Source organism: Dipodomys spectabilis, unplaced genomic scaffold (assembly GCF_019054845.1).
Source record: "Dipodomys spectabilis isolate Male_0828 unplaced genomic scaffold, ASM1905484v1 ptg000004l, whole genome shotgun sequence".
Taxonomy (NCBI): domain Eukaryota; kingdom Metazoa; phylum Chordata; class Mammalia; order Rodentia; family Heteromyidae; genus Dipodomys; species Dipodomys spectabilis.
The window spans coordinates 8,596,658-8,611,878 of NW_024870681.1; the positions used below are offsets into that span (position 1 = coordinate 8,596,658).

General features: G+C 41.7%; 1 protein-coding gene across 1 annotated transcript in view; it reads right to left on the minus strand.

Annotated features, from left to right (window-relative positions):
- Appbp2 (amyloid beta precursor protein binding protein 2) overlaps nucleotides 1-15,221 on the minus strand; it is a 63,390-nt gene that overhangs the window by 17,731 nt on the left and 30,438 nt on the right. Inside the window, exons 5-8 of the mRNA XM_042691297.1 lie at nucleotides 9,413-9,581; nucleotides 4,667-4,756; nucleotides 3,200-3,267; nucleotides 3,014-3,119 (exon numbers count right to left, since the gene is read on the minus strand). Coding sequence (XP_042547231.1) covers nucleotides 3,014-3,119; nucleotides 3,200-3,267; nucleotides 4,667-4,756; nucleotides 9,413-9,581 — 433 coding nt within the window. The remainder of the gene's footprint in view (nucleotides 1-3,013; nucleotides 3,120-3,199; nucleotides 3,268-4,666; nucleotides 4,757-9,412; nucleotides 9,582-15,221) is intronic.

Sequence of the window (15,221 nt, forward strand, 5' to 3'; positions counted from 1 at the left end):
ATCTTGTTTGTTCATTTATATGTTTTCAAAGTCTGAGGGGGACCATAGAAATGGAGGGGCAAAGGGTGAACAAATGCAGTAGTGGTATTCACTAGACATTATGTTGAAAATGAACTAAACTATACATAGTTTAGTACAAGAGGGAAAAATGGTATGAGAGCAAGGGAAGCTGTGACATTGTCAAAAAAGAAATGTACTCTTTATCTGACTTTTTTTTTTCTATTTCTGTACATCACTGTTATAATATGAGGGAAAAACAAAGGGACAATGAGCCAGGTGCCAGTGGCTCACACCTGTAATCCTAGATGCTCAGAAGGCTGAGATCTAAGAATCACAGTTCAAAGCCAGCCTAAGCAGGAAAGTTCATGAGACTGTTATCTCCCCTAAACTACCAAAACGAAGAGCAAGTGGAGCTGTGGCTCAAGTGATGGAGCATTAGACTTGAGCAAAAGCAGCTCAGGTACACAGCCCATGCCAAGCCAAGTACCAGGATCAGAACCAAAAAAAAAAAAAAAAAAAAAAAAAGGGAGGGCGGGGAGGAGGACGGACAGAAGGGGAACAATGGCTTACTATTTACTCTTTTATTTTATTTTTTTGGTCGTGTGGCTTGAACTCAGTGCCTCAGTGCTGTCCTGAGCTTTTCCGCTCAGGGCTAGCACTCTACAACTTTGAGCCACAGTGTCACTTGGGGTTTTCTAGTGGTTAACTGGAGGTAAGAGTCTCACAGACTTTCCTGCCTGGGCTGGCTTCAAACCACAATCCTCAGATCTCAGCCTCCTGAGTAGCTAAGATTATAAGCATGTGCCACCAGTGCCTGGTAATAATAATTCTTATGTCTTAGGAAGCACATCAGTGGTTTCCCTGTCCTTTAGCCATGCCACAACATACAATTTACCTGAGAATAATGAGTATAAGACCTAACCCTGGGCTGGGAATGTCTCTTTTTGGTAGAGTGCTCACATGAAGCACTGGGTTTGATTCCTCAGTACCACATAAACAGAAAAAGCCGGAAGTGGCACTGTGGCTCAAGTGGTAGAGTGCTAGCCTTGAGCAAAAGAAGCTCAGGGACAGTGTCCTTTTCAAATCCCAGGATTGGCCGAAAATAAACAAAAACAAAAAACCCAAATCTGCTGGGCACTGGTAGCTCACGCCTGTAATCCCCGATACTCAGGAGGCTGAGATCTGAGGATCATGGTTCAAAGCCAGCCTAGGCAGGAAAGTCCCTGAGACTCTCATTTCCAATAAACCACTAGGAAACAGGAAGTGGCATTGTGGCTCAAGTGGTAGAGCTCTCGCTTTGAGCTGAAGAGTACAAGAACAGCGCCAAGCCCAGAGTTCAAGCCCCATGACTGACCCAAAAAAAAAAAAAAAAGACTAGTGCTCTATCACTTAAGTCACAGCTATATTTCCAACCTTTTTTGTAGTTTAGTGGAGAAAAGAGACTCACAGATTATATTGCCTAATCTGGCTTCAAACTGTCATCCTCAAATCTCAGCTTCCTATGTAGCTAGAATTACAGGCATGAGCCATAGGTGCCTGACTCAGTTCTATTTTTAAAAGTACATGTATGGGACTGGGAAGGTGGCTCAGTGGTAGACTGCTTGCCTTGTATGTATGAGGCCTTGGGTTCGATTCCTCAGCACACATAAGCAAAAAAATCCGTAAGTGGCACTGTGGCTCAAGTGGTAGAGCACTAGTCTTGAGCTGAAGAGCTCAGGGACAGCTTCCAGGCCGAGTTCAGGCCCCACGGCCAGCAAAAAAAAAAAAAACAAGTATATGTTACCTGTATAAGATACACTACATGTAATATTAAAAAAATATACTTTTCATTAAGTCAAAAATTATTTAATTCAGTGTGATTAACACTACATTTGTTTAGTTAATTTAACAAATATTAATATTATTAAAATAAAAAATATCTAGCAATTAAAAATACTTTTTTTTTTTTTGTCAGTCGTGGAGCCTGAATTCTGGGCCTGGGTGCTGTCCCTCAGCTCTTCAGCTCAAGGCTAGCACTCTACTACTTGAGCCACAGCACCACTTCCGGCTTTTTCGTCTTATGTGATGCTAAGGAATCGAACCCAGGGCCTCATGCATGCAAGGCAAGCATTCCATCACTGAGCCATCTTCCCAGCCCAGGAATTAAAAATACTTGCCTTTGTTTTGGGGTAATATTGAGGATAGAACCAAAGGCTTGCTAAGCAGGCATTCTTAGTACTTAAATTATGCCTCCAGCCTGATTTGGTCCTGGTTATTTTTGAAGTAGGGTCTTGCTTTACACCTAGGTAGGACTTGTGCTTCCGCTGGTCACTGAGAATGACGCAGGTACCCACCACTGGGCCCAGTCACGGTGCTTCCCCTGTAGCTGGAATAACAAGTGCCCTCGTGCCCATCTGATGTCTGAATGAGAAGGAGTCCTGTGAACTTTTATGCCCAAGGTGGGACTCAAACTGATTCCCCCAATATCCACCTACCAATAAGGAAGTAGGATTGCAGGTTTGTTGTTTGTTTTTAGGATTACAGTTTTGAGTTATATTTTTGAATGGATTAATGTTCTAAAAAGTTTGTTAGATGTTTATTAAATTTGTTCTCTCTTTTCTTGTGCCTATCCTGGGTTTTGAACTCAGGGCCTGGCTGCTGTCTCTGAGCTTTTGAACCACAGTTTCACTCCCAATTTTTTGTCGGTTAACTGTAGATAAGAGTTTCATAGACTTTCCTGCCCAGGCTGCTTCAAACTGCAATTCTTAGACTTCAGTCTCATAAGTAGCTAGGATTATATGCATGAGCCACCAGCACTGGCAAAGTTTATTTTTAATATTAAAAATAACATTTTATTTTTGAGAGAAAAGAATTTTGTCTTTCAAAATATTGACTTTTAAGCCTTCTACTAAAATAATGAGTCCTATAGGAGGGGGCAAAATGGCTCAAAATGGCATTTATAAATATGGTTTATAGCCACAAATAAACACAGGTTAGCAAGGTTGAAAGAAAAAAAGGGTAACCATTAACATACCTGATAAATTGCAACAGACTGACAGATATTATCTACATTGAGTAAGTAGAACCCATAATCTAGCAGTGTATCAGAGTATTTTGGGTGTTTGGATCCAAAATGATCCCTATGAAAAGATACAAAACTATTAGGATATGAAGTATAAAGAGGCAATTTAAAATGGCATTTTTAATACCAATCACTTACCGTGCCAAATACACTGCATGTTTAATTAACTGTTCTGCCTTCTTAAATTCACGTTTTACTACACAAGCCTAAAGACAAAGTGAAAACTTGTTAAATAAATTTAGTTTATATCACTGCTATAACAGTAAATAGAAAGTTTTGATTGCAATTTCTTTCCTTCCAAGTACTTAAAATTCTCTTATAAAAAGATCTGCAAATAATCTGGAAAAAGATGAATTTAAAATTTTGATCCACCATTTCCAGTTCACACCGGTTATAACAAGTTACCTCATCTTCCTATCTTTGCACAATAGAATGAGGGGGAGAGCCCAATACAGTATTTTCTAAAGTACTTATCTAATTCTGAAGTAGCTTATAGTGACCTTTTATAGTTTTCTTAAAATATTGTTTTTGAAGCTTACAACACCTGGTATTTCTAGGAATTCTCCTATCCAGGTGCTAATCAAGGCTAACTCTTGTCTAGCTTATGAAATCAGGAGATTTGGCATACTCCAGGTGGTATGACTTGATTCATCCAATAATCTTTTTTTTTTTGGTCGTAGGGCTTGAACTGTGGGCCTGAGCGCTGTCCTTTAGCTCTTCAGATCAAGGCTAGTGCTCTACCACTTGAGCCACAGCACCTCTTCCAGCTTTTTCTGTTTAAGTGGTACTGAGGAATCAAACCCAGGGCTTCATGCAAACTAGGCAAACACTCTATCATTAAGCCACATTCCCAGCCATAGCCTTTTTTTTTTTTTAAGACTTTTAAACTCTACATACCATTGCATTAGTAAACATATTATTTTATATATTATGTTACCTGGACATTATATATTCAATGTTTTGAATTAAAAAATACTAATTTTCTCCTTTGTAGCACTAACAATTTGAATATTTATGCTGTTTACTTGCTTTAACATGACTGATTTAAAATTTCACAGAAACACTGATGTCGTCTTTTTTTTCCCAATCCTGGGGCTGGAACTCAGGGCCTGGGCACTGTCCCTGGGCTTCTTTTGCTCAAGACTAGCACTATCTCTTCAGTCACAGCACCACTTCCGGCTTTTCTGCTTATGTGGTAGGCAAGCACTCTACCACTAAGCCACATTCCCAGCCCTGGTATCTTCTAAATCCACATATTTGTAGTATTTTTCTTAACTGAATTCCCACAAATAAAAGAAATCCCACAATTAAAAGAAATCAAGTGAAATATTTTAGAAACTTGTAAATGTGAAGAGTAATGTCATAAGTATATTAATACTTCAAAGACTTTGGTACACCAAAGTAGTAACTGTTTTTTTTCTTTTTTTGCGGGTCCTGGAGATTGAACTCAGGGCTTAGACATTGTCCCTGAGTTGCTTCTGCTCAAGGGTGGTGCTCTAACCACTTGAATCACAGGACCACTTCTGGCCTTTTCTAAGTAGTTTATTGAAGATGAGAAAAGATGAGAATCTAGGATTCATTTAATAATTTTAACATTAAATTTACCTTAGAAGCTTGTCTTAGAACATCTACAACAACTTTAACTGGTAAGCCTGCTGTAATTTCTTTCATTGCTTCAATGCACCATTTGTATGCCTAAAATGAAACAAAGAACTGTTAAGAAATCAAATTGGTGGCATTTAATAGATGATCACAAATTTTTCTGCAAGCTTAAACTTAAATAAGAACACACACAAAATATCCACACTTACAATCTTCTCAAGCTAAATTTCTAGCAAGATTAGTTTGTTATATACTTTACTTAGTATCTTATAGCTTTTGTGAATAAATACTTTGCAAATCTGACACATTCAGAAAATCAGAAAACATGTTCTCTTGCCTAGAAACCTTTTCATACACCATTCCTTCTACCTTGTAACACACCAAACCTTAGTATACTTCATTTTCCAGGTTTTAGCTCCAATTAGGTCTCTCATATTTTCCTTCCCCTTCTACAACAATTATTTAATCCATATCTCAACTGCCATTTAACTGAGTACTTACTTTGTGCCAGCTATTATTTCTGACTTGATATTCCCCACACCCCCTTTTTTTTGGTCCATCGTGGGGCTTGAACTCTGGGCCTGGGCACTGTCCCTCAGCTCTTAAGCTCAAGGCTAGCTCCTACAGAAATAAGGTGAAAGTCAATGAATTTTTTTTGTGGGTCATAGGGCTTGAACTCTGGACTTGGGCACTGTCTCTCAGCTCTTCAGCTCAAGGCAAGTGTTCTGCCACTTGAGCCACAGCTCCACTTCTGGTTTTCTGATGGTTAACTAGAGTCTCATGGGCATGCCTGCCCGGGCTGGCTTTGAACTGTGATCCTCGGATCTCAGCCTCTTGAGTAGCTAGGATTACAGGTGTGAGTCACAAGTGTCCAGCAATATTAACCTATTTTTAAGGGAAACTGAAGTTACTTGGTAGGCAACTAGCCACTCTCTAGGTAGAGCATCCAGCTACATACTGGACACAAAACAAAAAAATGTCATTCTTGGGGCTGGGAAGGTGGCTCAGTGGTTGAGTGCTTGCCTTGCATGCCTGAGGCCCTGGGTTCGATTCCTCAGCACCACATAAGCCAAAAAGAAAAAAGCTGGAAGTGGCACTGTGGCTCGAGTGGTAGAGCGCTAGCCTTGAGCTGAAGAGCTGAGGGACAGCGCCCAGGCCCAGAGTTCAGGCCCCATGACTGGACCCAAAAAATAATAATAATAAATTTTTAAAATAAATTGTACTTATAAACTGGTATGTTGAATTGAAACCACTTTGTACAACTACTTAAAGAGAATTTAAAAAAATTTTTAAAGGGGAAAAATTTGCTGATGACAAAGCTACATTATATTCACAAGATTTGTGTTTCCTGTAGCTATCAGTGAAAAGTTTATTTGTAATTAAAAGAATAAGTGGCAATAATTATACAAGAAAGACCCTCAGGGGGGCTGGGAAGGTGGCTCAGTGGTAGAGCGCTTGCCTTGCATGCCTGAGGCCCTGGGTTCCATTCCTCAGCACCACATAAGCAGAAAGAAAAAAGCCGGAAGTGGTGCTGTGGCTCTAGTGGTAGAGCGCTAGCCTTGAGCTGAGGGACAACGCCCAGGCCCAGAGTTCAGACCTCACAACTGGACCAAAAAAAAAAAAAAAAAAAAAGAAAGACCCTCAGGAATGTGCTACAGTGCAAAGACCATAAATACACAAGCATAGTATAAATACTTAATTCCAAATACAGAAAGAAAATAACTATGAATTAATAGCAACAACCTAGCAAAGAAAGAAAAATGCTCACATTAGAAGCACACAAAGTAAAAAATTAGAATGATCCAGAGATTAGCATAACCCTTATGCAAGGATGACAAAGAAATTCATCAAGCATTCCTTATCAGAAAAAAAAGGAAATAAAACTGTTAAGTAAGCCGGGCGCTGGTGGCTCACACCTGTAATCCTAGCTACTCAGAAGGCTGAGATCTGAGGATCACGGTTCAAAGCCAGCCCGGACAGGAAAGTCCAAGAGATTCTTTTTTTTTTTTTTTAATTTTATTTTATTTGTGAACATACTGTACAGAGGGGTTACAATTACATGGGCAGGATAATGCGTACATTTCTTACCAAGCATTGCAGCCTCCTCCTTTGTTTACCCTTCACCTCCCTTCCCAGCCTCCTCCCTCCCCCCCCAATCCCAATCCTTCTCCTCCCCCCCCCCCCCCCCCGTCCCCCGCACAGACGTTGTAAAGCTCGTTTTGGACATGACAACTTGTACTTCTCATTGTTGCAACAGGTCCACCTGTATCCTTAAACAACTGGTTTTTCCCCATCTCCTCCACAAGTTATACTGACATCATATATAGTGAAAGCAGGGGTCCAAGAGATTCTTATCTCCAATAAAACACTAGAAAACCAGAAGTGGCGCTGTGGCTCAAGTGGTAGAGCACTCGCCTAGAGCTGAAGAGTGCAAGGACAGCACCCAGGCCCAGAGTTCAAGCCCCACGACCGACAAAACAAAGAACAACAAAAAAAAAAACCCTGTTAAGTAAAAGGCACTTAAGCAAACTATAAGAATGTAATATTACTATTATTGGTGTGCCTCATGTCTGTAATACCAGATATTAAGGATGATTAGGAGAAAAGAGGACTAAGTCCAGCCCAGGCAAACAAGGAGACTCTCTCATCTCCACAAAATCAGTTGTATGTGGTGATAATATTATGACCTGGGAGTGAGACAATCCACAGAGGCATGGTTAAAGGTGACAAAGGAGTTTTATTTACACTATTTGTACCAGAAAGGGGGCCTGTGACTACCTTGTCCTGGGCTAGCTACCCAGACCTAAGAGTAGCCTTGAACACAAAACCTCAAACCACCAAAGGACAAGCCTGGCCTTTATTAGTCTGTCTGCAAACCTCCTATTAATCAGTCTGCAAACCTCCAATTAGTCAGTCTGCAAACTTCCAAAGCTCCAAAACTCCAAAGGGGAAGGCTTTTCCTTTTCCTTCCTTCCTCCTCCCCTGTAAGCCTCTCTACTCTTCATAGGCCTCTCTGCAAACCGCAGGCCTCGCACCTCCCTCAGGCCTCTCTAGAGGCCTATTACCTCTCCGCAGGCCTCTCCATAGGCCTGACCTACTCTGCTCCAGTAGGTACCTCTTGCTGTCTTTCTCTCCACGCTCCTGTCGCCACTCCCCCATCCTTGGAATACTCAGCCCAATCCAATGGCTCCAAAGGTCCAATGGTTTCAACCCCCACTCACGCCCCTCTCCCAAGCCTCCCACTGCCCAACGACTCCTTGATGCCCACTCCCTCTAGCGTGTGTGGGGAGGGGCGGAACAGGACCACAGTGATGGCATTACAGTGGGGTGAGCTTTAGAACTGCTGGTTATTACAGTACATGCCTGTAATCCCAGCTACATGGAAGGAATAAGGTAGGAGGACAGCAATCCCAGGCTGGCCTGGGCAGAAAGTAAAACCTATCTAAAAAATAAACTAAAGCTGGGTGCCAGTGCCTCATATTTGTAATCCTAGCTACTTAGGAGGCTGAGATCTGAGGTTTGTGGTTCAAAGCAAGGCCAGTCAGGGAAGTCTGTGAGACTCTTCTTTCCAACCACCAAAAAGCCAGAAGTGGAACTGTAGCTCAAGTGACAAGAGCACTAGCCTTGAGGAAAAAAAAAAATAAATAAATAACATCAAAAACTGCTCAGGATAGTACTAAGACCCTGAGTTCAAATATAAGACCAGCATCAAGAATGAATAAATAGGGGTGGGAAGGTGGCTCAGTGGTAGAGTGTTTGCCTTGTATGTATGAGGCCCTGGGTTTTATTCCTCAGCACCACATAAGCAGAAAAAGCCGGAAGTGGTGCTGTGGTTCAAGTGGTAGAACGCTAGCCTTGAGCTGAAGAGCTAAGGGACAGCTTCCAGGCCCCACAACTGACAAAAAAAAAGCAAAAGGTCATGTCTCATGTGGCAGAGCACTATCTAATAAACAGAGAAACCTGAGTTTAAACCCCAGAACACCATGAAATAAACAAAAAAATGGCAGGATATGAATGGTTCTATGCAATAGAAAGAAGAGTATAGCGTTCTAGAAAGCAGTATAAGAAATAAGGGCTGACAAGCGCTTGTGGCTCCTGCCTGTAATCCTACCTACTCAGAAGACTGAGATCTGAGGATCATGGTTCAAAGGCAGCCTGGGCAGGAAAGTCTATGAGACTCTTATCTCCAATAAACCACTCAGAAAACCAGAAGTGGCGCTATGGCTTAAGAGGTATAGCTCTAGCATTGAGCTGAAGAGCACAGGGACAGTGCCCAGGCCCAGATTTCAAGCCCCATGATCAACCAAAATAAATAAATAAATAAATAAAAATAAACCAAAATCAAAAGGAAGGGAAATGAAAGGAAGGAAGGCGGGCTGAAAGGGAACCATGAAAGAACTAAAGAGGCTGAGTTCCTATGTGAGATATAAGAAGATGGTGGAGCAGCTGAGGAACTTTTAGGACAGGCAACACTCAACCTGTTTATCTCACTCTCACTTTTGATGGAGTTGACTATCTCTACAAAGGCCTTCTTTTAATTGGGTTGATTTTGGTGTGCAAATATTACAGAAAGGGCCAAACTCTGTATTTAAGTTGATAAACTATATTCAGTCATTGCAAACAAGGAACCGCAATCCATCAATAAGACAAATTCAAGTCTAATAAGATACAAATTCAAACACTTCCAGAAAAGCTGCATATTCATAGGCACTTAACTGGTCACAATGAAACACACTTTAAAGTACTTACCTCATCATAGTGACTTTTTGCAAATAGTAGTGCACATAGTTCTCCATAGAGTGCCGCTTTGTTTGCTTGCTGGCCATGTTTTGACAACTTATCCATATATGTCTGAGCTAATTTAAATGTTTCTTCACCCAAATGGTATTTGCAGTTTCCATTTCGTACATGAAGCAATCTGCAAAAACAAATAATAGTCCTTTATTTCTGGCAAGTAAGCATGGTGGACCTGATAATGTTCTACCATCACTATGTAGCACATAAGTGCAAGATGCACTGCCAAAAGACTGGTCCAAACTGGAGCTAAATAAGTACAATAAGCTGGGTGATGGTGGGGCACGCCTGTAATCCTAACTACTGAGGAGGCTGAGATCTGAGGATCATGGTTCAAAGCCAGCCGGGGCAGGAAAGCCCTGAGACTCTTATCTCCAATTAACCACCAGAAAACTGAAAGTGGCACTGTGGCTCAAGTGGTAGAGCACTAGCCTTGAGCTGAAGAGCTCAGGGACAGCACCTAGGCATGGAGTTCAAGCCCCACAACTGACAAAAGGAAGGAAGGAAGGAAAAAAGGAAGGAAAGAAGGAAGGGAGGAGGGAGGGAGGGAAAGAAAGAGAGAAAGAGAGAAAAAGAGAAAGAAAGAAAGAAAGAGAGAGAAAGAGAGACAGAGAGAGAGAGAGAGAAAGAAAGAAAGAAAGAAAGAAAGAAAGAAAGAAAGAAAGAAAGAAAGAAAGAAAGAAAGAAAGAAAGAAAGAAAGAAAGAAAGAAAGAAAAATATATGTGCTTTCCAGAAAGCATTGCAGGCTTAACATCATTTTTTGAGGGATGCTCATTGTTATGTGTACAATTCAGTGTAATTATATCCACCATGTTATGCAACAATCATCACTATCCACTTCCAAAACTTTTATATCACCCCAAACAGAAACCTGTAACCCTTAAGCAATAATTTTCCATTCTCCTTTACCCACTAGACCATGAAAATCTTTAATGTCTGAATTTTTCTATGCTAGATATTTCATATTGTAAAATCATGCATTATTTTTTATGGGACATTATTATTTCAAAGGACAAAAATTTCAAGGTTCACCCACGGTCTAGCGTTTATTACACTTGGCTGAAAACCTCAATCTATTCACATGTGTAGATGGATATTTGAATTGTTTCCGCCTTTGGTTCTTATGAACACCAGCACACAAATCTCTTGAGTGTGCTTTCAATTACTTTGCATACATCTTAGAATGAAATTGTTGGGGCATATGCAAACTCTAGTGTTTTGACACTGCCAAACTGTATTCCACAGCAACTACTATCAGGAGGCAGAGACTTGGAGAACTGCAATTCAAGTGTAGCTGAAAAGAAATTATCTACAACACTTCATCTCCAATTAACTAGCTAGATTGCACAGGCATAAATACACAACTCCTCTCCCCCACCCCATCCCATTGCTGAGCATTGTGGTGCAATTCCTAAATTTCTAGCACTCAAAAAGAGAAGGCAGAATTGTGATCCATAGCTAACCCAGGCAAACAAAAAAACTCAACCTGACAAACAAAAGCAAAAACTAAAAGGAAAAGGATGGAAGGCAAGCTCAAGTGGTACAGCATGTACCCAGCAAGTGCAGAGACTGTAAATAAGGTGAGCAAAGGGATAGGGTTAGGTTTAGAAGAAAGCTACTTTTTTTTTCTGATTAAAAGAAAAAAAAATGTAAGGAGTATGATCAAGGTACTTCGTATGCATATATGCAAAAATGAAACTCCTATGCAACTAATTAATGCTAATTTTTAAAAGTGAAGAAAAAAAAAAAAAGGAAAAGAAAAAGCAGACTCAGCTGGTATGAGCCTTTTGCCTTTCCTCTTTCTCTCTGCATATAGCACTTTGCCAACCTAAGGATGTGAAATACTTGCTAAATGTGACAAGGAAGGAGATAAAGAGCACTAGTCCTATGAGAAAACAAGCCTTTGGGTTTGCTAAAGCAAAAGTTATATGGGAATCTCAAAGTTATAAAAAGTTTGGGCTGGATGCCGGGCGCTGGTGGCTCACGCCTGTAATCCTAGCTACTCAGGAGGCTGAGATCTGAGGATCGCGGTTCAAAGCCAGCCCGGGCAGGAGAGACCATGAGACTCCTATCTCCAATAAACCACCAGAAAACCGGAAGTGGCGCTGTAGCTCAAGTGGTAGAGCGCTCGCCTTGAGCTGAAGAGCTGAGGGACAGCGCCCAGGCCCAGAGTTCAAGCCCCACGACCGACAAAAAAAAAAAAAAAGTTTGGGCTGGGAAGGTGGCTCAGTGGTAGAGAGCTTGCCTTGCATGCATGAGGCCCTGGGTTCGATTCCTCAGTACCACATAAGCAAAAAGAAAAAAGCCGGAAGTGGTGCTGTGGCTCAAGTAGTAGAGCGCTAGCCTTGAGCTGAAGAGCTGAGGGACAGGGCCCAGGCCCAGAGTTCAGGTCCCACGACTGCACCCCTCCCCCCCCAAAAAAAGTTATAAAAAGTTATTAAAGTCGGGTGCCAGTGACTCACACCTGTAATCCTAGCTACTCAGGAGGCTGAGATCTCAGGATCACGATTCAAAGCCAGCCCGGGCAGGAACTTCTGTGAGACTCTTATCTCCAATAAACCACCAGAAAACTGGAAGTGGTGGGGGGGAGGGGGGAGGCTGGGAAGGGAGGTGAAGGGTAAACAAAGGAGGAGGCTGCAATGCTTGGTAAGAAATGTATGCATTATCCTGCCCATGTAATTGTAACCCCTCCATACAGTATGTTCACAAATAAAATAAAATAAAATTAAAAAAAAAAAAAAAAAGAAAAAGAAAACTGGAAGTGGTGCTGTGGCTCAAGCGATAGAGCACTTGTCTTGAGCTAAAGAGCTGAGGGATAGCACCCAAGCCCAAAATTCAAGCCCCACAACAACAACAAAAAAAAAAACGCATTAAGTATCTGGTTTAAACAAATCTAAAAAATATAAATCTTCTGGTTCTACAAATAGAAACCAAACACAGATGAAAAGAAAATGTTAACCATGGGCTGGGAAGGTGGCTCAGTGGTAGAACGCTTGCCTTGCATGCCTGAGGCCCTGGGTTCGATTCCTCAGTACCACATAAGCAAAAAGAAGAACTGAGGGACAGCGCCTAGGCCCAGAGTTCAGGCCCCACAACTGGACCCAAAAAAAAGAAAAAAAGAAAGAAAAAAGCCAGAAGTGGCGCTGTGGCTCAAGTGGTAGAGCGCTAGCCCTGAGCTGAAGAGCTGGATAGCACCCAGGCCCAGAGTTCAGGCCCCACGACTTGACCACCCCCCCCCCCCCCAAAAAAAATGTTAACGCTTTTCTGTTCCAAATTACTTGTTTCGTATACACATAAATTAACTAATCTTTCACATTCTATATGGGACAGTCTTGTCTCCTATTCTTACAAAGATAAAACTGGCAAGTGAGAATAGACAAGAGATTACTTTCATCAGCACTACAAATTATAGACCCAAATCCTAAGTGTTTTGTAGTTTCTGCATACAGACACTCTTGTAATTTTTCATACAGTACTTTTCAAACATATATGGGAAATTATAAGCTAGTCAAATTTCTGTGTGCTTTCTGAGACCAGGTTCCTGTATGTAGCTTCATGCTGGCCTTGAATTTAAGATTCTCCTGCTTCTGCTTCCCCAGAGCCGGATTTACAGGTGTGTGCCCACCATGACTACCTTTAAGCTTCTAAAATATTTTTAATTAAAATTTCACATTACAAAATTAACTTCAGAATTTGTTTCTCTCAAAAAGAAAACCCTATATAAAGCAGGGAACAGACAGCCTTAAAAGACTGAAATCAAACCAGATGCCAGCTTACGCCTATAATCCTAGCTACTCTCCTAGATCTGAGGATCATGCTTCAAAACCACCCAGGGCAGGAAAATCCATGAGACTCATGTCTCCAATTAACCACCAGAAAACCAGAAGTTGGGCTGTGGCTCAAATGGTGGAGTGCTTACCTTGAGCTGAAGAGCTCAGAGACAGAGCCCAGGCCCAGAGTTCAAGCCCCACAACCAACCATAAAAAAAGATTGAAATCAATTATAAAAAGAGTGACCATTTAAAAAAAATGTAAAAGGAGTAGGTGGAGAGGGAAGAAAAGGAGAAGAAGCTGGGTGATGGTGGCTCACACCTGTAATCCTAGCTACTTAAGAGGCTGAGATCTAAGAATTGTGGTTCAAAGCCAGTGTGGACAAGTAAGTCTTAGACTCTTAACTCCAATTAACCACCAGAAAACCAGAAGTTGGGCTGTGGCTCAAAGTGATAGAGTGCTACCCTTGAGCAAAAGATCCTAGGGACAGCACCCAAGCCTAGAACACCCAGCCTCACAACTAACAAAAAGAATAAAATTTAAAAAGGAGAAGAAATGCACCATTCAAACCTAGCTTAAATAAACAGTAGTACTATAGACTCTGGCTGGGAATGTGGTTGCCTGCCATGCACGAAGTCCTGGGTTCAATTCCTCAGTACCACATAAACAGGAAAGGCTAGGAATGGCAGTGTGGCCTCAAGTGGTAGAGTACTAGCCTTGAGAAAAAGAATCTCAGGGACAGTGCCCAGGCCCAGAGTTCAAGCTCAGGACTGGCAAAAAAAAAAATCTAGATTATAACATAGGAGGACTTCAGACTTAACTAACACATCTCTATACATATACTTTGTATCATAAAAATAGAGGATTATGGGCTGGGAAGGTGGCTCAGTGGTAGAGCGCTTGCCTTGCATGCCTGAGGCCCTGGGTTCCATTCCTCAGCACCACATAAGCAAAAAGAAAAAAGCCAGAAGTGGCGCTGTGGGCTCAAGTAAGTGGTAGAGCGCTAGCCTTGAGCTGAAGAGCTGAGGGACAGCGCCCAGACCCAGAGTTCAGGTCCCATGACCAGACCCCCCCCCCCCAAAAAAAATAGAGGATTATAAATTGAGTAAATTACACTTTTTTTAACTGTATTTTTTACTTCTCTTGTTTTATATAGAAAACTATATATTTAGCCAGTCCCGGGACTTGGAATCAGGGTCTGGGCACTGTCTCTAAGCTTTTGTGCTAAAGGCTAGCACTCTATCCATTGAGCCATAGCTTCACTTTTGATTTTTTGGCAGTTAATTGAACATAAGAGTTTCACATACTTTTCTATCTGTGCTGGCTTTGGCCAGAGTTCCTTAGATCTCAGCTTTATGAGTATTACAGATATGAGACACTGGCTTTCACTGTTAAAGGAGTTGTGCAAAGGTGTTACAATTTCTTAAGTCACGCTATGAGTAAAATGCTTTTCACCCCTTTCTTCAACTTCCTCCATGTTCCCGCTTTTATCCCTAACCACAAACTACATAGTTTATTTGGGGGGAGGGAGTGGGGGAAGAAAGACTTGTCCTGGGGTTTGAACTGAGGGCCTGGGTACTGACCCTGAGCAAATCTTTTGCTCAAGCTAGTGTCCTACCTTGGGCCATTTCAGCTTTTTTGGGGTAGTTTATTGGAGATAAGAGTCTTATAGGGCTCGGAAGGTGGCTCAGTGGTAGAGTGCTTGCCTTGCAGACATGAGGCCCTGGGTTCAATTCCTCAGCACAACATAAGCAGAAAAGGCCAGAAGTGTGCTGTGGCTCAAGTGGTAGAATGCTAGCCTTGAGCTGAAGAGCTCAGGGACAGCGCCCAGGCCCAGAGTTCAGGCCTCATGACCGAAAAAAAACCAAAAACAGTCTTACAGACTTTCTTGTCAGAGCTGGCTTTGAAACTTGATCCTCAGATTTCAGCCTCCTGAGCAGCTACGATTACAGGAATAAGCCACCAGTGTCTGGCACACAGTTCTTTTTTTTTT